The following is a 21,600-nucleotide window of genomic DNA, read 5'->3' on the forward strand; positions in this document are numbered from 1 at the left end:
GTATACACTCGCACACACGCACATATCCATCCACACATACAGACACAAGCAGACATATTTCTTGTGTCTGTATGTGTGGATGGATATGTGCGTGTGTGCGAGTGTATACCTGTCCTTTTTTCCCCCTAAGGTAAGTCTTTCTGCTCCCGGGATTGGAATGACTCCTTAGCCTCTCCCTTAAAACCCACTTCCTTTCGTCTTCCCCTCTCCTTCCCTCTTTCCTGATGAGGCAACAGTTTGTTGCGAAAGCTTGAATTTTGTGTGTATGTTTGTGTTTGTTTGTGTGTCTATCGGCCTGCCAGCGCTTTCGTTCGGTAAGTCACCTCATCTTTGTTTTTATATATAATTTTTCCCACGTGGAAAGTTTCCTTCTATTATATTGATATCAATATTTTATGTTTTTTGTAATAGTTGTAAGAAGCAAATGTTGATGTGCTAGTAATTTTGGATTTAGGTGCATACCCATTGTTATTTTGTGTTATTTTGAAAAAAGTAATTGTTATGTATTAATTTAAATAATTATCTGTGAAATGCTACTTGTCTTTCTGTGTGTTTTTTCCTTTAGTTGGCTGTTCACCACCTTGATTTGTCACAACTTTTGAGCTACACGCCAAACAGTTTTAAAGTGCAAAAGTCATCAAAGAGATATTAAAAAGAAAGATGTTATCACTATAAAAGATTCATTCTTGTGTGACTAAGGGACCGCATCAAACGTGTGTTAAACTACCAAACAAGTAGTGTGACAAGTAGCCCTTATGGGAACAGTTTACTTGAAGAGAACTAGATTAAATGAAAAAATCTAGTGACACCATAGAATGACAGATATCTTATCACTATAGAAATTGTAAACCTTCCTTTTTAGTGTTAGTACAGTGATGGAACATTTTGTCAGGCATAGTTCTTTTGGCCCCAGACTTCGATGGTAACTTGCAGCCAAAGACTAAGTCCAGGCTTTAACTGCTGAATTTTTAATACTATGAGTTAGAAGACTGAATTCTTAATACTATGTAGCATGAAGCTTGAAAGCAGTGATGACATTATTTGAATAATATTTTACACTGTTTTAATGGAAACTTAGACATCCTTATAATATGGCTATTGCTGCTGTTGATGAGCTCAGCTACTACGAAATAAATATGTAGGCATGAAGAAAAGAAGATGTAGAATATTAATGATGCTGGTTTTATTTAAAAAGTTTGAAGAAAAAAAATCAGAGGCATTGATTTCAGTACACCCTCATATGGAAGGGGCTCCAAATTGTGACAGTATTGTGCAAAGGATACATAGCTACTCACCACATAGAGGAGAAGATGAGTCACAGGCAGGCACAACAAAAACACTGCGATACATTTGAGCTTACTGCCAAAAGACCTACTTCTAAAGTAGAAAATGCACACATGCGCTTGCCGCCCCCCCCCCCCCCCCCCCCACACACACACACACACAGGCACAACCACTGTCTTTGGCTGCTGAGGCCAGACTGCATACAGCATCTGATAGGAGAAGCAATCTGTGGGTGGCAGGGGTAAGCATGAGTTTGAGATGGGGTGAGGGCGGTATAGCAGAGTACGGATGGATGAACATGTAGAGGTGCCTGTAGGAGCATGTAGACATGTGATGCGGAGAGGGTAGGCTTGCTAGGTGCAGCCAGGAGGTTTGAGAGGGTGGGATGGGGGGGATGAGGGAGGGGGTGCAAGGGAGTGGGAAAGGAGACAAGTAGAGGAGATCAAAAGGAGTAGTGGGGTGTGTTCACGGAATAGAAAGCTTTGTAGTACTGGAGAGTGAGCAGGGAAGGTGATAGGTAGGTGAAAGATGGGGACTAGCAGAGATTGAGGCCAGGGTGTAATGGGAACACAGGCTATATTGTAAGGAGCATTCCCACCCGCACAGTTCAGAAAAGTTGGTGTTGGTATAAAGGATCCAGATGATGCAGGTTTTCAAGCAGTCACTGAACTGAAGCTTGTTGTGTTGGGCAGCAATTTCAACATCAGAACGATACAGTTGTCTCTTGGCCTCAGTTGGACGGTGGCCGTTCATGCGGAGAGCGAGCTTACTTATTTCCACGCAGAAAGCAGCATAGAGGTGTGACTTAGTTCTTAGATCACATGACGGCTTTCACAGGTAGCCCTGCCTTTGACTGGATAAAAGGTGCCTGTGATTGGACTGAAGTAGGCGGTGGTGATGGGATGTATGGTACAGGTCTTGCATCTAGGTCTGTTGTAGGGATATAAGCTGTGATCCAAGGGTTTGGGAGAAGGGCTGTGGTTGGGATGGATAAGGATTGTTGCTGGATGGAGGAATACAACTGTGAGAGGATAGGTAAAGGTAGTGGGTAAGATATTCCTCATTTCAGGGTATGGCGAGAGGTAGTTGAAACCCTGGGAGAGAATATGATGCAGTTGCTCCAGTCCTAGTTGAGATTGAGTCACAAGGGTAGTGCTCCGTTGTGGCCAGGTGGTGGGAATATGGAAAGTGGTAAATGAGTGAAGGGGCAAAGCATGAGAGATCTGTTTTTGTATGTTGTTAGGAGGTAATTTTGGTCTGTGTGCAGTTTGTCCATGATAAGTTGATGATTGGGGCAGTGGCTGTTGGGAACAGCCCCACATTATGGCTGCCGAGGGGAGAGGAGTGGTGAGGGAATGGTAGCATCGGCCGCTTGTAGCAGTGCTGGCACCACTACCTGCATTTTGTGCCTAATATGAAATCTGAGGCGGCACTCGTGAAAATATTGCCCGCTTAAGTGACACTTCCGTCTGATCGAAAATCACCTAATTCATTTAATTCGTTGACATACCTGCAAGTTATGTATTATTCATTTACTGAAAATCATGATAAGTGAAAGCAGATGACTGTACAGCTTTGTGAATCGAAAGTCAAAAACTGATTTTTGGAATCTGTTTGCACATTGCATTAATTAAAAACAGCACATCAATAATGTTTACAAAGGGCAATTAATTGTGCCTGAAAGAATTGTCAAAATGGTGTTCACTAAAGATCAGTGTCATTTGTGTTTGATTCAAGATCATCATCATCATCACTTCAGAGCAAGATATTGATGACTTCTTCGATGGCTGTTTCCATTATTTCATTTTGTGCCCAATACTATTGCTGCAGCTGCTGCAGTTTCTTGCTGTAACCTTGCCAGTCATATGCAATAATGAACGGAAAACGGCATTAACAGTATTCTGCACTCTTTCCTTCACGTTGAGTTCTTCCTTCCTGAAATTGTGTTTTATGTTGGTCTGTACCAACTCTATGATATATAGATTGCAATTGCAGGGTGGTTAAGGGACTACTTTGTGGCCCCTGCTCTTAATAATTTTATTCATGGCGTAAGAGTCGTTGCAATTTATTTGCCTGTCTCGAAACCATTCTGATATCGTAGTCATGACACCATTTTTATTAGGCATTATGCCAGACTTCTTGCTGTGGCATGACACACATCCATACAATCACAGAACTGGGTGGAATATTAGGAACTCCCATATCTGAAATCCCCCTCCCACACCCTCATGTCGATGTCTGCTAGGTTTGTCAACTTCAAGAAGTTCACAAGCTAGTGAAAACAGTTTCTTGCATGAAACTTCCTGACAAATTAAAAGTGTGTACTAGACTGGGTTCCCTGGTTCGAGTTCTGGTCTGGAACACAGTTTTAATCTGTCAGGAAGTTTCAAGTCAGCACCCACCCACTGCAGAATGAATATTCTTTCTAGTTTCTTGAACTTTATAGCAAGTAATTGCTGAATTATTCATTTTGTGAGAATTTTTCTAAAACTTAGAAAAGTAGGCTGTGTTCAATACTGGTGCAAAAATATCAGTGTCGAGAAAGAGAATGGGACAAAGACAGATGGGCCAAAACAAAGGTACCAGTGGAGCCACTAAACACACATAACTGGCAGCACCAGTCAAGGAAGTGTGAAATGAATTTACTAATCAATTTGTTTCATAAGAAGATAAAGTAGAATGATAATACAGACATCTTTAAATTTTAGCTGATTTTTTTTAATGCTACTGTAAACATAAATGCATTACATTTGTTATAAAAGTAGTAAATACTACTTGCAAAACTTGAAGGTAATTAAAACACGGTCTCTTGGTGACATACTGTGCCTCATTTTTTATTTACTGTTATCAAATATTTGATTATGCGATAGACAAGAGATGTATCAGCTGAAGACACAAAGACAAAAGATGTTTGAAATTTGTATATGACATCCTCATAGATTTTAATTAAAATGAAGTTCTCTGATTTTAGATAATTGAATAGTGTCTCTTATTAACATCAGTATGTCATCTAATGTATTTTTCTGTTATTTTCTTATTTTTTTATTTTCGTATGTCGTCATGATTTTTATTCATTAATAATAAAGCAACAACAGTGGCAACTGCTCTTGGTTTTTAAGAATAACTACAGTTCTGCAACAAGTACTTGTAGCAGGTTCCTGAAATAAACTTGCCCCAATGACTTGAAAAAGTAAACTTGAATAAGTTTTTATTCTAATGTAAACACCACAGCAAGGGCTTACAGATGTTGGTTGCATGGGGACACCAAGCCTTCCGTAATACTTCGCATCTAGCGGCAGCTTCACGTTGAGTTCTTCCAAGTAGTGCCAATTTTCTCTGCTTCTGGTAGCACTAGTGAAATGGTCAAGTTATTGTGGCCAAACTGTAGGCCTTATTTAGACTCTTGAAATATTTTAAGAGGGACTGCTAATTACTACAGATGCAATAGCCATGGGCGGTTGTGGTGTATGGAAGGGACTTCTTGGTATGTAATGCATGAGGGAGGTGGCATCAGTAGTGACGAGCAGGGAACTATATGGTAAAGGAACAGGAACTGTGGAGAGTCGTTGAAGAAAACGGTTGGTGTCGCTGGTATAGAAGGGTACATTTTGCGTAATAGTCTGAAGGTGTTGGTCCATGAGAGCATAGATTCTCTCCGAGTGGGCATAGTAATCAGCCACAATGGGGTATCCTGCATGGTTGGGTTTATGGACTTAGGAGGCGTCTAGAAGGTAGGAATACAGGGGGTGGTAGGGATGAGGAGAGAGAGACTTAGGGGGGAGGTTCTGGGATGGACGCAAGGATTTGAGGAGATCCTGTTGGATTTCTGGGATGGGATCACTGTAGCAGCGTGTGTAGGTGACCAAACCTGACAGCAGGTGTGATCTTTTGCCATGTAATTCCTGTAGTAAAACCATTGACCACATGCCTCAGCAGCCAGGGTCAGTTCGCATGTGTGTGTGTGTGTGTGTGTGTGTGTGTGTGTGTGTGTGTGTGTGTGTGTGTGTGTGTGTGTGTGTGTGTGTATTTTCTACTTTAAAAGAAGGCCTTTTGGCTGAAAGCTCAAATGTATAGTCATCATTTTGCTGTGCCTGTCTGCAGCTCAGTGTCACCTCAATATGGTGAGTAGCAGTTTATCCTGTTCATAATATTGTTGTTATTCCATCTTGGATTTTCCACTGATTGTACATGCAAATTCTGTTATCTGATCATGCCACAACTCTTTGGTTACCATTTCATTCACATCTTTTCACCAGTCTCTGCACACATTTTACCTGCTGTGCTCACTGCTCACTCACAGTTTTTGTGGACACGGGGAATATGTTCATTCTTCTCGCTTTCAGTTATGTGCTTTGTGCAATCCCATTTGTCTGTCTGCTAAACTTTTATATAGTCCATCACAAATCTTGGATGGAAGATATCCCAGTATTTAGGCAGCTCAGTAGTTTTAGAGGGAGTGCATTGCCTGTTTTCATAGTAGCCAGTATTTTTTTTTTTTTTTTTTTTTCTTAATATACAAGATGTTCCAGAAGGATCACAAAATATTTCAGGGCATGTTAATACAGACTAATTCAAATAAAACATTACATGTAAAATGTGTCCTATTTTATTGGTTACTTAGATACAGCTGTTTGAAAGTAACTAAAACAAACTACCCACAGAAGATATTAAGCACATGCAAATGATTGAATTCAGAGTTGGTTTTCATAAATTTTACTTACGACTTCAATGCACTTTCGACTTGCCTTGGAAAAAACCATTTGTTTCTCTACTGATATCACCCAGGCATGCTTTTATGAGGGTAGCACTCTTCAAAATTTTAACAATTAACTCATACTTTTTGTTTACTTTTTCTTTGAAGAGTTAAGCTGTCAGCCACACCTCGGGCAAAAATATGAAGATTTAAGGTCTGAGGATTTTGGTGTCGAAGAAATGAGGTCATTCCTATGAATCCATCTTCTGCAGATTGTCAGGTTTAGATGATGACACCAGATGACTACAGTGTCTTGCTGGAAGAACATACCCATCCTTCAGACAGAGGAATGTCATCCAGTAATGGCAGAAGCTTGTTTTTAAGAAAGTCTAGATAACAGATGCTGTGGCAGCACGACAGACACATATCAATTTATACAGTCATACCACACCAAACATTTACAGAGAAGAGTTCTTGAAATGTGATTCTACAAAGGCATGTGGGTTTTTGTTGGAACACCAGTCTGAGTTACGGGTGTTATTGAGACTGTCACGAGTGAAAGTAGCTTCATCAGTAAACAGTATGAGTGGGAGCACTGAGCAATTTGCAATCAGCAAATAACAAAAGTCCAATCATCTATCATCTCCCTCTTGAAGCTATTTGATCTATGGCAAATAATCAGAGCAGAGGCCATGCATGTGTAATGTCCAACATATTATTGTACATGTAGAAATTCTGAATGTGTTTGTTTGATGTACATTCAGAAGAAATGTGACTTCTGGGCTCTATGCCAGTCCCGTGCAGTTCAGTGAAAACATGAGTAAACACCTTGTATCTAGTACTTGTCGACAGTGTTCTCTGCATACAGCTGCAGCATCTCCGTTACAAAACATGTACACAATATCATATCGGCATACTCAGCATTTGTAAATACACGTGGCATGCTAAATATTAAGTAAAATTGGCCACAAATCACAATAACAGTTCAGAAATTCAATTATATAATCTCAAGTACGACCTCACAACTTGAACTTAAAAACAAAAATTGATCGCCGATAAATACACCCAAAGCAACTGGAATACTGGCACTTGAAAAACTCATTTCTGTACACTGTTGCATCTCTGTAACTATTAAAAATTAGACTCATGTTATATACCAGGTGTACCAGTATGAAATGAGCATTAAGATACAAATGTATCGATAGGGAACATTTGTTGTGAACGAGCCTTAATTTTTTTTTTTTTGTTTGGTTGGTATGACATCTGTCAAAGATATTTAGTATACATCAAGTCATGGAACAAACAACATCATATGTTTTCATCGTGTTAACAATGTCGAATTTTGTACCAGAAAGTGATGATTTGCGGTAAGCATTAATGTTTTCTTTCCATTTGAAAAAAAGTGCTGCAGAGTCGCATTGAATGCTTGTCAAGGCATATGGTGATCATGCTCTATTTGAAGCAACATGCAAAAGATGGTTTCAATGGTTCAGAAATAATGATTTTGATGTAAGAAATGAAGAATGTGGAAGACCACCAAAAAAGTTCGAAGATGCCGAATTGCAAGCAATATTGGATGAAGATGATACTTTGAGGCAGAAGCAAATGACAGCAATGCTAAATGTTGCACAACAAACAATTTCTGACCGTTTGAAAGCCATGGGAAAGATCCAAAAGTGTGGAAAATGGGTGCCACATGAATTGAATGAAAGGCAGATGGAAAACCGAAAAACCATTTATCAAATTTTGCTTCAAAGACATGAAAGAAAATCAACTTTGCATCGAATTGTTACTGGCAATGAAAAATGGATTTATTTTAAGAATCCTAAATGGGAAAAATCGTGGGTTAATCTTGGACAACCATCAACATCGACTGCAAAACCAGATCGATTTGGCAAGAAGACAATGCTGTGTGTTTGGTGGGATCAGAAAGGTGTGGTGTATCATGAGCTTCTAAAACCCAGTGAAACTGTGAATACTAATCGCTACAGACAACAAATGATCAATTTGAACTATGCATTGATCGAAAAAAGACCAGAATGGGCCAGAAGACATGGCAAAGTAATTTTTTTACACGACAATGCACCTGCACACAAAGCAAAACTGGTTAAGGATACAATCAAAACACTTGGCTGGGAGCTGCTACCCTACCTGCCGTATTCACCAGACTTGGCCCCTTCCGACTACCATTTGTTTTCATCAATGGGACACACATTGGCTGAGGAACACTTCGATTCCTACAAAGAAGATGAACATTTCTATTGGCGTGGTCTCCACAAATTGCCAGAACGGTGGTCAAAATGTATAGAAAGCAATGGTCAGTACATTGAATAAAATGTTTTTACTTTTCAATTAAAAATTAGTGTTTCATTTTCGCAAAAAAATGCTCATTTCATACCGGTACATCTGGTAGAATGCTTTGATGAATTAATCTATGTTACCATCTCCCAAAATGTTCACTAGTTCTCCTGAAACAACCAATAGAGCAAGGTGACACAGTGATTAGTACACTGGATTCATATTCAGGGGATGGTGGTTCAAACATGTGTCTGGCCATCCAGATTTAAGTTTTCTGTGATTTCCCTAAATCGCTCCAGGCAAATTTCAGAATGGTTCCTCTGAAATGACATGGCGGACTTCCTTTCTCATCCATGAGATTTTCTTGCTTCTGCTCCATCTCTGATAACCTTAATGTTGACATTATATTAAACCCAATCTTCCTTTGTGAAACACTCTGCATAAAGTAATCCAAAAGTTATATTCATAATTATTGGTAGAAGTAGATTTGCACTAGGCATAATTGGTTGATGTTATACTTTACAGAAGTATCTTGCAATGCCCATCTTGCTTATTAATATATAACTTTACTTGTTGCACGTCAATGAAGGCTCTCCTTCATTACAGGGTTTATGGACCACAATGTGTGAATGAATGGGAAATATTGTGAAAGTAGACTGTAGCTTTAACTGTGTTTGTGAGTACAGGGTTGTTGGTTTTAGTTATTTATTGTGCCATTTACTGTAAAACTTATTCCCTAATAAAAAGTTATATGATGAAATTTTTAAGTTATGTCTCTTGTTCCATGATATTGTGAAAAGAATAGATAGCTGCTCATCATAAACATGACACATTGGGTTACAGACAGGTGCAACAAAGAGATGGTTACACATTGAGCCTTCTTCAGAGAAGAAAACACATACACAGTCACACATACGTCATCCACACATGACTGCTGTCTGTGGGCCGTGCAGCTATAATGCAACTCTCACATTGAACGAAATCAGAGTGGTGTGGGGAAGCCGGAGGAATAGCAAGGGAAAGGTGGGAGGAGGAGGAGGGGGGGGGGGGGGGGGGCAGGGAGAGGAGTACTGTCTGGAAGAGAGTGCAGGGACTAGATGGCAGGCAGACAAGGTTGTCAGCTGCAGTGTTGGGAAGCTGTGAAGTGGGGTGGGGGGGGGGGGGGGGGGGGGGAGGAAGGAGAGAAGAAGACGGAGGCCAGGCCACCTGTGAAATCAGCCATGTGATATATCAGTTCTACTGCAATCATTTCACAGCATATTTTATTGGTATGACTACCAATTAGTTGTCCACCAGGTTGAACAGCCACTGCCAAACTATGGCCAAGAGCAAAGTGGACCATCCTGTGGCATAACATGCAGCTGAACATAACATGCTTGATTTCAATGGCTGCTTCACAGTCCGGGCCATCTGGATCTTCCTCTCCATCTTCAGATTTCTTAAATGCGCAGATGGGCATTACTGTTGCTACACAAACTCTGCTCTCAAAATCATACCAGCTTCAACCTGCTGTAATGTACTGTTTCCACACCCTCCATTCAACAGTTTCTGCTCACTCTGTCCTATCACCTGCTTCCGGTTCATGATCTCTCACCCCATGGTGCATTACTTTCTGCCAATGTGCCCAATGATCCTTACCCTCTCCCTCCTGCCCCTCTCCCCCACAGCTTCCCAATGCTGCAATTGGCAGTCTAATCATGATGCCATGTAGTTCCTGCACACTCTGTCAGACAGTGCTCTTCTCTCTCCCCACCCCTCCTCTTTCCCCACCCTACTCCTTATTGTTGCTGTTATTGTTGCTGTTATTCAACATGAGAGTTGTATTGTAGCTGCAGCATCTTGAGATAGCAGTCATGTATGCATAATGTGTGTGTGTGTGTATGTGTGTGTGTGTGTGTGTGTGTGTGTGTGTGTGTGTGTCCTTGTCCTTTTTTTCTTTTCTGAAGAAGGGTTTGGATGAAAGCTCAATGTCTTTTCGCTTTGCCTGTCTGAAACTCAGTATGTCATTTCTATATAGATAGTAGCAATCTACCTTTTTCATAATATTGTTGGTACTCCATCCTGGACTTTCCTTTGTTATATCTTGCTCCATAATTGTTGATACAGCTATAACTTTAATATTTACTAATGTTTTTCTTGATGTGTATAACAGATGTACATACACAGTAACTTTGTAAGCAGCACTTTACAGTGAACCTAGTCACCTCCCCCCCCCCCCCCCTTTTTTTTCCCCTCCCCCTTATGGTCCTCTTTGTAGTTTGAAAATTCAATACCTGTTTTGTGGCTATGATTCCCAAAAAACAATTCTACAATTCTATAGCTCAAGACTGAGAGTACATAGTATGTAACTGTGGAAACATGATGAAGACAATCTCATTCTTAAAAAGTGTGTTCATCATTCCATTCAACTGATAGTCATTATTCATCGTTGGCAATTTTATACCTGTAAAATGATACAGGAAATTATTATATACATTTAAGTTGACAGAATTGTGTTCCTCAGCTACGTTAATGAGATTACTTTCATTGAGGTCTGTGTTACGTTATGACATTTTGACCCACTGTGAAAGTCATTGAGGGTCCCATTTGCTTTTTCACCAGGACTTCCTTCTGTGACTACAACATTGGTGCGATGTAAGTAACACATGGTGAAGTGCAGCCTGTAGCAATAATTCTTGACTCATTGTTTCTTACAGGCCATTGTTTTTTAATTATTTATATTAGTGAGCATTGTGTTTTTAATACATTCCCCAAAACATTTCAGTTGCAACAATTTTTTAATTTGTATTCCAGATTCAGTGTGGCGGAGCTCATTGGCAAGCCAAGATGAGCTTCAGGAGGTCATACAGTTGTTGTCTGTGCAACCTCAACAGGCAACACAACTGCATCATCCAAGTATGCACATGCCAGGTATAGTAAGATTCTAATAATTTGTAATAAACTTCAGTGTTTTACCGCCTGAAAAGATGCAAACCATATTTTCAGTTAGTATATTAACAGGCCAAATTTTGCACTGTATTTGGCTAAATTATTTTAATGATTGTCTCCATCTAGTGGTTATTGTTGTTGGCTGCTGATGCATAGTTGTTGGATTATTTGTGAACATCTCTGATTATTCTGGGGTAGCAACATTGATACTCCATTTGACAAAGTGGTATCAAATAGGACGACATGTGCTAAGTGGGAACAACGGACATTTGTTTTTTTGTCATATTGATACACTATGCTATTGCCCTTCTTTGTGATAAACTTTCATTTTCAAGTATGCTGAGTTAAAAGCTTGCTCTATCTGTTGTTGAGATTTCTTTGTAGCACTAAATGTTCAGCATCATACTCTTCACAAAATAAGAAAAGATTGTTCTCACTTGTCTTTTCATTCAATTTATGATGAGACTTACCTACTAGACTTGTCATAGATGGATTTCAGGTTTTTAGCAGCAGCTGTTTTAAAGTGTTACATGGAAAATTTGTTCAGGAATTAAAGTTGATTCAGTTTTAAGTTGTCATCATCAAGAGTTAGGTTATTATTAAAACATGTCTGCTTACAGTGTATGGTTATTAGATCTGTATCAAATTCTCTCTACATTTGCTTGATGTGTCATTGCAAAGAAAAAGAGAGGACACTCTGTCTTGCTCCATATATTATGGTTTCTTTCTCTGCCATCCATAAATGGAATCTGTGCTATTATTAGTCCTGTTTTATTTTCGTAGTGTGTTTTGGCATGATGCGTTCTGAAGAATATCTGTGGATTCAACCCTTAATAATTTTCTTGGGTTGTTCTAGGTGACTTGTTGTGAGATATAAATTTTTTGTAGATTGTCTGATAGTTAAGATTTTCAACATTGGCGATACACTCCCCCATGAGTCAAATGCTCAAATCTCCTGTGAGGCAACTAAGCCTGTAGCAGTTGTGCTGCCCTTCTTTTCATGTGGTTTATGTCTCCTGTACATGAATTCCGCATTTTTGAGTGTTATTCCACTGGAAGCCATACATATCTTTTATAAGAAATACTTTTCATAGACGAACTGGAGTTTTCTAATGACTTACAATTGAAAGTGTATGATTGTTGCATTTCATACCAACACACATTTTTACTCCATATATTGGTATGAGTAGTAATTATTAATCAGTAATCTTATGGCCAATCTTTATTCATAAGGAATTACAAAATTCTAGATTTACTACATTAAGAACTATTAATTAGCCTTTGTATAGGATTGAAATTTATCAAAATTTGACTGATTATTGACAAAATTTGATCCAGCATTTCCTCAAAGATTGTTGTCATCTGCAAAAAGTCAGATTGAAATCAATACGGTCATAGAAGTTATTAATGTGCAACATAAACAGAGAAGGCTATATCACTCTCCCTAGGACACACATGGAATTAATTAACTTATGCACTTAATGTGGGTGACTGTTGGCTGATAATAGTGTGATTGATCCTGCATTGGCAGGGAATACTCATTTTATTCATAAACCTGCCTAATATTCTATACAAATCCATTATCAACCAGATAACACTGTCATATGTCAACTTTTTCATTGATAACACTTTACTTCATTTATCCTAAATCTCAGAAATTTCTTCCTCATTCATTTCACCATCAGTACTTCCACATTAATAGCTACCATCTGTTCCACACCAAATAGTGCCTCCAACATAGCCAGACACATGTGGATGTACTCTGCTAGCTCTGCTTGCAGCAGAGTGTACATAGCCTCCCAGTATAGTGTCCCCCACTTTCTATACCAAATTCATATGGTACGTGAGGGAAAAAATTACTGGTACTTTTCTGTATGAGCCTGACTTTATCTGATGTTATCATTGTGACCATGGCACAGGTGGATACTGTCCTTGCAACGTATCCTCCTTTTCCACAACCCCCAGACTTGATTGTCATAGTCCTTGCCCCCCTACCTGTCTTTTGAGAGAAAAATAGACATTATCTTTTCCACCTGTTGTCTCAGTGTTCCTTCTGACAGTGCCCTAACCTGCCACTGCACACCCATACATGTTCTGACATAGCATAACCTCTCCTAATTCCCTCCAGTTCCAATTTAGCATAATCTCTCCTAATCCCCTCCAGTTCCAACATAGTGTAATCTCTCCTAATCCCCTCCAGTTTCATTTCTCCATCTCCTCAGTCAACACCCCTTCCATTTCCCAATTGCCAATCCTAGCCAAGATCGCTACTCGCCCCAGTCAGGTGGAAGCATTGTGAGACAACTGTGTGTGTGTGTGTGTGTGTGTGTGTGTGTGTGTGTGTGTGTGTGTGTGTGTGTGTGTGTGTGTGTGTGTATTAGCAATGAAAAATAACTTACTTTATCCAAAAGCTAAGCAATTTTCCGTCTTTTCTACATGCCTTTCCACTGCTCAGCACCTCCTGTATTTGGTGAGTAGGGATCTATCCTTGTTTACATATTATTTTCTTTATTAGGTGTTGATGTGGTATTGAATTAAAGTTTGTAGATAGTCAAGAAGCACTGAAGCCAACTGGCTTCCCCTGTCCATACAGTTCATACAATATAACAGATAAACATTGCAAGTAGATGCCCATGGTCATTGTTTACAAAATCTGTGCTATAACCATAGAGAACCATGTCAGAGCTCAGGTTATGGGCTAGAATACGGCTACAAATAGAAATAGGTGATACAGAATGGTAATTCTTAGACTCAAGTTGTGCTGTGTTTGTAGATTTGCATGGTTTTTACTCTCATGGAAACATGGCCATTAAATAATTTTGCAAGGGATATACAGTAAATCATGATCAAAAGTGGAGTTAACTCAGATTTCTGCATTGAACCAGACAGACTATTAAGCACTGTGACCTTGTTAAATTTTAGAAATGTCAGTAGGTTTTCAACACTATATGCATTGATTGTTATATGACTCATCTTTGCAGTTGTACTTCAGATGAACGATGGCAGTATTCCATGATTTTCCTTTGTGCGAGAATTGCAAATGGAATTCAACATTTGAACTATAGTTATGCTATTGTGCCCTGTGCCATCAACAAATATTGTTTATTAATAGTTCTGCTACTGAAAGGCTTTACTTGTGACAAGGATATCGTATGTTTTTGGGGTAGGCCCTATGACGGGATTTTACTGTGGTACTTACTAAAGGTTTCAGGCATTGCCCCACTAATAATCAGATTCATTTTTATTAAATATTGCCTAGTTTCCTTTTTTTAGTTCACATTGTGTCTATTGTGGAGCAGGTACATACCTGCTTGTTCTTCAAGGTACATATTTTGATAGAACTTGATCAGAAATTCATTTGATCGTCATCCAAACTTTCTTGACATGTTCGTTGCCTGAAGTAAGTGATTCTGCTTCCTATTGCAGAGATAAGGTGATTTCCTCCTCCTTTAATACACTGAGTGTGTAGACTTTTCTATTTGTTTCTGTAATCCTAAGTTCCTTGAAGATTATTATTTTTACAACTCCATCACTTCCCCATATAGGATGAGAGGGTAATCTTATTGGGACCTATGTAAAAGGCAATACAGTTAGAAATCTGTCTGATTGATGTCTGACAAGTGAGTGTTGATGATTAAGTAAAAATTTGGGTGCTGACCAGTGTGTTGGCTAAGGCATACACCAGCACATTTATTATGACCCCTGGTGCTGCTGTGCTTTGCTATCACCAGGTATAACACCACCTTCTCTGTGTCTGGTTGAATGTACAATATGTTAACTCTTTACTAGTGGTTGCCTTTAATAATAGCTATGAGCTAGACTTGTTAGTCAGTTTCGACTTGCTTTCTTGCTGTGCTCAGTAACTTCTTTTCCGTAGTGCGAGTGCTTCACTGGAAGAGAGCATGGTAATTGCCATCTTTAGCTATGTAAATTAATTTCAATAGCAACTATGGTTTAAGCACTGTATTTTCTCCCATAAACTTACACAATTACAACTCACAACCATATAACAATAACTGTTAATCTGTACATTCATCCAAAATCAGCCAATCTCTTTTGTGTCTTTACTACTATTGACATTCTTGGAGTGGTCTGCTTATGTATTCTATGGCTTCCCCTCCAAAACACCTTCAGCTGGTAGCAGCATGGAATAGCACTCTCCAACAGCAAGTGGAGATGCCTGCTCACTGCTCAGGCTGCACATCCAAGTAGCACCTTATCTCACTTGACGATGTATAAAGAGACATCTCTTGTTGGTGTACTGTTCTTACAAATCCATCTAAGCTATAAATAATTTCTGTATTTCATTCACACGGCTGTGTTCCATAATTTGAAGAGCCTATCTGTTTGCTATGGCCTTTCCCATGGAAATGTTAGGGAACATCACAGTTTTTGTACATGTGCTATAATCCATTCATCATAAGAATAAACCTGATGTAAACAAACACAAACGTGATGAGTGGTCAGAAGCTGTAGCACACGTACATTGGTGTTGTTACGCTGTTCGAAGTAGGTCCTACTAATGTATTAGATATCTTGAAGGTGGCAGGGGTTAAATACAGGGAGCGAAAGGCTATTTACAATTTGTACAGAAACCAGGTGGCAGTTATCACAGTCGAGGGGCATGAAAGGGAAGGGAGTGAGACAGGGTTGTAGCCTATCCCCGATGTTATTCAATCTGTATATTTAGCAGGCAGTAAAGGAAACAGAAGAAAAATAAGGAGTAGGTATTACAGTCCATGGAGAAGAAACAAAATCTTTAAGGTTCGCCAATGACATTGTAATTCTGTAAGAGACAGCAAAGGACCTGGAAGAGCAGTTGAATGGAATGGACAGTGTCTTCAAAGGAGGATATAAGATGAACATCAACAAAAGCAAAATGAGGATAATGGAATGTAGTCTAATTAAGTCGGGTGATGCTGAGGGAATTAGATTAGGAAATGAGACACTTAAAGTAGTAAAGGAGTTTTGCTATTTGGGGAGCAAAATAACTGATGATGGTTGAAGTAGAGAGGATATAAATTGTAGACTGTCAATGGCAAAGAAAGCGTTTCTGAAGAAGAGAAATTTGTTAACATCAAGTATAGATTTAAGTGTCAGGAAGTCTTTTCTGAAAGTATTTGTATGGAGTGTAGCCACGTATGGAAGTGAAATGTGGACGATCAATAGTTTAGACTAAAAGAGAATAGAAGCTTTCGAAATGTGGTGCTACAGAAGAATGTTGAAGATTAGATGGGTAGATCACATAAATAATGAGGAGGTATTGAATAGAATTGGGGAGAAGATAAATTTGTGGCACAACTTGACTAGAAGAAGGGATCAGTTGGTAGGACATATTCTGAGACATCAAGGGATCACCAATTTAGTATTGGAGGGTGGAACGGAGGGTAAAAATCGTAGAGGGAGACCAAGAGATGAATACACTAAACAGATTCGGAAGGATGTAGGTTGCAGTAGGTACTGGGAGATGAAGATGCTTGCACAGGATAGAGTAGCATGGAGAGCTGCATCAAACCAGTCTCTGGACTGAAGACCACAACAAGAAGTTACTTTAGGTGAAACTTTAAGATACGCAAATGTATTAACAGCCATCAGCGATTTCCTTAATCACGCTTCATCCACGTAGTTTTTATTTAAAAAACCATGTACAATCACAGCCTCTGCAGTGTTGTGCTCTGATTGTCATGATGTTAATGTGCAGTATGAAAATGGCTGAGGTTGCTTTCTGATCTGCAGTGAAACACGCACATGGAACACGGTTAAAAAGTGCTGAGAAATAGGCTGTTCTTAATGTTTTTCATAAATTTATGGAGGTAATTGGCTTTGAAGGTTACGCAGCATTTTATATAGTGTAGTTGATAATCACAAACTGCATGTGCAGCACAGTCGGTAGCATAGTGGGATGTGAACGAATTGCGGTTTTTCGTGTATTGATGCAAATCTCCCCAGTGTCATTTATTTTCTCGTTCACTTTGAAATACCTACATCTCGTAATTATAAAACTCGTCATCATTTTCTATGAATAATGCTCGTCTTCTTGTTTATAATTACATATCGGGTGCGAAATTCCTGTTTCCATTTCAAATACACATGCTTAATGCAACTATCATACTGCAACTAATGCACGCAGCTATTTCAAACGTCACTGCCTAACGCTGGCAGTAAGTAATACCTTCAGTGGCTTCAGTATTTAACTATACGGTGAAATCCTTCAGTACTCTCTTGTGTTACACACAGCTTATGCAGAAAAATTACCCTGTGGTTAAGTCAGGAATTTTCATCATCCTTGTTTTTAATTAAAATAGTACGTTAGCTCAAAATGATGATGTATTGCAGTTTCCATCTAGTCATTTAAGGAGCATATTGTTGAAGATTTGCAGTGTATTATGTAATTCTGTTTAAAAATTAAATGACATTCCAAGCTATATTGCTCCTCTGCTCGTCTCTTTTTACATGTGAACTGCAGCTGGCCATGTCACTGCAGGCTAGCTGTACCAGCTGACCGGCCAGTGCCGTTCAAGTTAAATGCACTGGTAAAGCCATTGTCCCATATTATCGCTAAGTCGATGTGTGCGTGACCCACAGCACAACACGTACCCTTATTATTGTACTTGACAGTACTCGAGACAGCTTGTCTGCAGTCCCACATGAAACGGAAATCCAATGAGGTTCCAGCAAAAGTGGAAGAATACGTAGTGCAATGTTTACAACAGGTTTATTCTTATGATGAGCGGATCTGTCATGGAACTGCAGTGTGAATTACTTTTCTTACAGCATTTTACATCTGATAAACAAACATGTTCCGGGAAAATCAGGAATACAGAAATACAAGTCGCTGTGGAATGAAATAAATAGGAAGTGCAGGGAAGCTAAGACGAAATGGCTGCAGGAAAAATGTGAAGACATCGAAAAAGATATGATTGTCGGAAGGACAGACTCAGCATACAGGAAAGTCAAAACAGCCTTTTGTGACATTAAAAGCAACGGTGGTAACATTAAGAGTGCAACGGGAATTCCACTGTTAAATGCAGAGGAGAGAGCAGATAGGTGGAAAGAATACATTGAAAGCCTGTATGAGGGTGAAGATTTGTCTGCTGTGGTAGAAGAAGAAACAGGAGTCGATTTAGAAGAGACTGGGGATCCAGTATTAGAATCGGAATTTAAAAGAGCTTTGGAGGACTTACGGTCAAATAAGGCAGGAGGGATAGATAATATTCCATCAGAATTTCTAAAATCATTGGGGGAAGTGGCAACAAAACAACTATTCACGTTGGTGTGTAGAATATATGAGTCTGGCGATATACCATCTGACTTTCAGAAAAGCGTCATCCACACAATTCCGAAGACGGAAAGAGCTGACAAGTGCGAGAATTATCGCACAATCAGCTTAACAGCTCATGCATCGAAGCTGCTTACAAGAATAATATACAGAAGAATGGAAAAGAAAATTGAGAATGCGCTAGGTGACAATCAGTTTGGCTTTAGGAAAAGTAAAGGGACGAGAGAGGCAATTCTGATGTTACCGCTAATAATGGAAGCAAGGCTAAAGGAAAATCAAGACACTTTCATAGGATTTGTCGACCTGGAAAAAGCATTCGACAATATAAAATGGTGCAAGCTGTTCGAGATTCTGAAAAAAGTAGGGGTAAGCTATAGGGAGAGATGGGTCATATACAATATGTACAACAACCAAGAGGGAATAATAAGAGTGGACGATCAAGAACGAAGTGCTTGTATTAAGAAGGGTGTAAGACAAGGCTGTAACCTTTTGCCCCTGCTCTTCAATCTGTACATCGAGGAAGCAATGACGGAAATAAAAGAAAGGTTCAGGAGTGGAATTAAAATACAAGGTGAAAGGATATCAATGATACGATTCGCTGATGACATTGCTATCCTGAGCGAAAGTGAAGAAGAATTAAATGGTCTGCGGAACGGAATGAACAGTCTAATGAGTACACAGTATGGTTTGAGAGTAAATCGGAGAAAGACAAAGGTAATGAGAAGTAGTAGAAATGAGAACAGCGAGAAACTTAGCATCAGGATTGGTGGTCACGAAGTCAATGAAGTTAAGGAATTCTGCTACCTAGACAGTAAAATAACCAATGATGGACAGAGCAAGGAGGACATCAAAAGCAGACTCGCTATGGCAAAAAAGGCATTTCTGGCCAAGAGAAGTCTACTAATATCAAATACCGGCCTTAATTTGAGGAAGAAATTTCTGAGGATGTACGTCTGGAGTACAGCATTGTATGGTAGTGAAACATGGACTGTGGGAAAACTGGAACAGAAGAGAATCGAAGCATTTGAGATGTGGTGCTACAGACGAATGTTGAAAATTAGGTGGACTGATAAGGTAAGGAATGAGGAGGTTCTACGCAGAATCGGAGAGGAAAGGAATATGTGGAAAACACTGATAAGGAGATGGGACAGGATGATAGGACATCTGCTAAGACATGAGGGAATGACTTCCATCGTACTAGAGGGAGCGGTAGAGGGCAAAAACTGTAGAGGAAGACAGAGATTGGAAAACGTAAAGCAAATAATTGAAGATGTAGGTTGCAAGTGCTATTCTGAGATGAAGAGGTTAGCACAGGAAAGGAATTCGTGGCGGGCCGCATCAAACCAGTCCGTAGACTGATGACCAAAAAAAAAAAATAGGCTCTACCCATTAATATTTCTCTCTCTTGTCGTGGGATGTAGCAGGTTTTCCAATAAGTGCAGTGTGTCTCACAGGCTCAGTTTCAATTTCAGTGGAAAATGGCACCTTGGACATATTGGTTAAGGGGGTGAGTGTAAATACCCCGAGTACACCCTGACCCATGTCTTCCCTGTAAAGTGCCCCTAGTCCCACTACCATTGACATGCTTCTCACAGCCAAATGGATGAGTAGTGGTAGAGCTTATAGTTTCTGTAGAGGAGATGATATCCACAGGGGGGGATAGTCCTTGAATTGTATTTAGTATCTTGCTCCCACCATACTCATCTGCAGCAGCTTCCAGTTGCTTCACAGTAATCAGGATAATTTCCAGTTGCTTATGAATAGGCGTTAACTTATCTCTAGCCCACAATCGGCATTCACAGTGGGGCTGCTTTGTGCCTGGTTCAGTGTTTTACAGATCAGTAAGCAAATAACTTTAAGCATGCTTTTCCTCTTTTAATTTAATTTCTGGATGTGGTATGCTACATGAATTACTAGTTTGCTTTAAAAATTGAAGTGACTTTTACCCAACAAAGAGATTTCTGTTTTATCAAGAGAAAAATGTGGGATAAAATTTACTGATTCCATTAAGCTACATGGGACTTTGTAAAAAAAAAAGAACTTGAAAATAGTGAAAATGTATGATTAATGCAGACAGTATACACACATGTTGAAAGGAAAAACTAATTTTAGCATGACAAGATAGTTATATAGGGTGTTACAAAAAGATACGGCCAAACTTTCAGGAAACATTCCTCACACACAAATAAAGAAAATATGTTATGTGGACATGTGTCCGGAAACGCTTAATTTCCATGTTAGAGCTCATTTTAGTTTCGTCCACCTACGCTCAATGGAGCACGTTATCATGATTTCATACGGGATACTCTACCTGTGCTGCTAGAACATGTGCCTTGACAAGTACGACACAAAATGTGGTTCATGCACGATGGAGCTCCTGCGCTTTTCAGTCGAAGTGCTCATACGCTTCTCAACAACAGATTCGGTGACCGATGGATTGATAGAGGCGGAACAATTCCATGGCCTCCACGCTCTCCTGACCTCAACCTTCTTGACTTTCATTTATGGGGGCATTTGAAAGCTCTTGTCTACGCAACCCCGGTACCAAATGTAGAGACTCTTCGTGCTCGTATTGTGGACGGCTGTGATACAATACACCATTCTCCAGGGCTGCATCAGGGATTCCATGCGATGGAGGGTGGATGCGTGTATCTTCACTAACAGAGGACATTTTGAACGTTTCCTGTAACAAAGTGTTTGAAGTCACGCTGGTACGTTCTGTTGCTGTGTGTTTCCATTCCATGATTAATGTGATTTGAAGAGAAGTAATAAAATGAGCTCTAATGTGGAAAGTAAGCGTTTTCAGACACATGTCCACATAACATATTTTCTTTCTTTGTGTGTGAGGAATGTTTCCTGAAAGTTTGGCCATACCTTTTTGTAACACCCTGTATTATACACTTCAGTAACTGTAACTTGCGGGAATCAATTTGCTATGAGACATGTTATACATGACGCTCATAACTTTTGGTAATTTTCAAAAATGTCCATTTATGATGGGTTAAGCTAAAATGGTTTTAAGTTGTGTAGTCTATGAAAATAATAAATAAACAAGATAGAATAATATACTAATGTGCAATGCATCATAAATTCAAGGCATATTTCCAGAGAGATTAAA

At 39.4% G+C, this 21,600-nt stretch overlaps 1 protein-coding gene across 4 annotated transcripts in view; it reads left to right on the forward strand.

Annotated features, from left to right (window-relative positions):
- Window positions 1-21,600, forward strand: part of LOC124612996 — a 246,760-nt gene that overhangs the window by 102,552 nt on the left and 122,608 nt on the right. For all 4 annotated transcript variants that reach the window (XR_006979589.1, XM_047141547.1, XM_047141546.1 and 1 more), the window contains one exon: window positions 11,069-11,185. Coding sequence is in view for 3 of the 4 variants with exons in the window: in XM_047141547.1 (XP_046997503.1) it covers window positions 11,069-11,185 (117 nt within the window). In the remaining variant the exon portion in view is untranslated. The remainder of the gene's footprint in view (window positions 1-11,068; window positions 11,186-21,600) is intronic.

The sequence above is a fragment of the Schistocerca americana genome, chromosome 4 (genome assembly GCF_021461395.2).
Source record: "Schistocerca americana isolate TAMUIC-IGC-003095 chromosome 4, iqSchAmer2.1, whole genome shotgun sequence".
Lineage (NCBI taxonomy): Eukaryota > Metazoa > Arthropoda > Insecta > Orthoptera > Acrididae > Schistocerca > Schistocerca americana.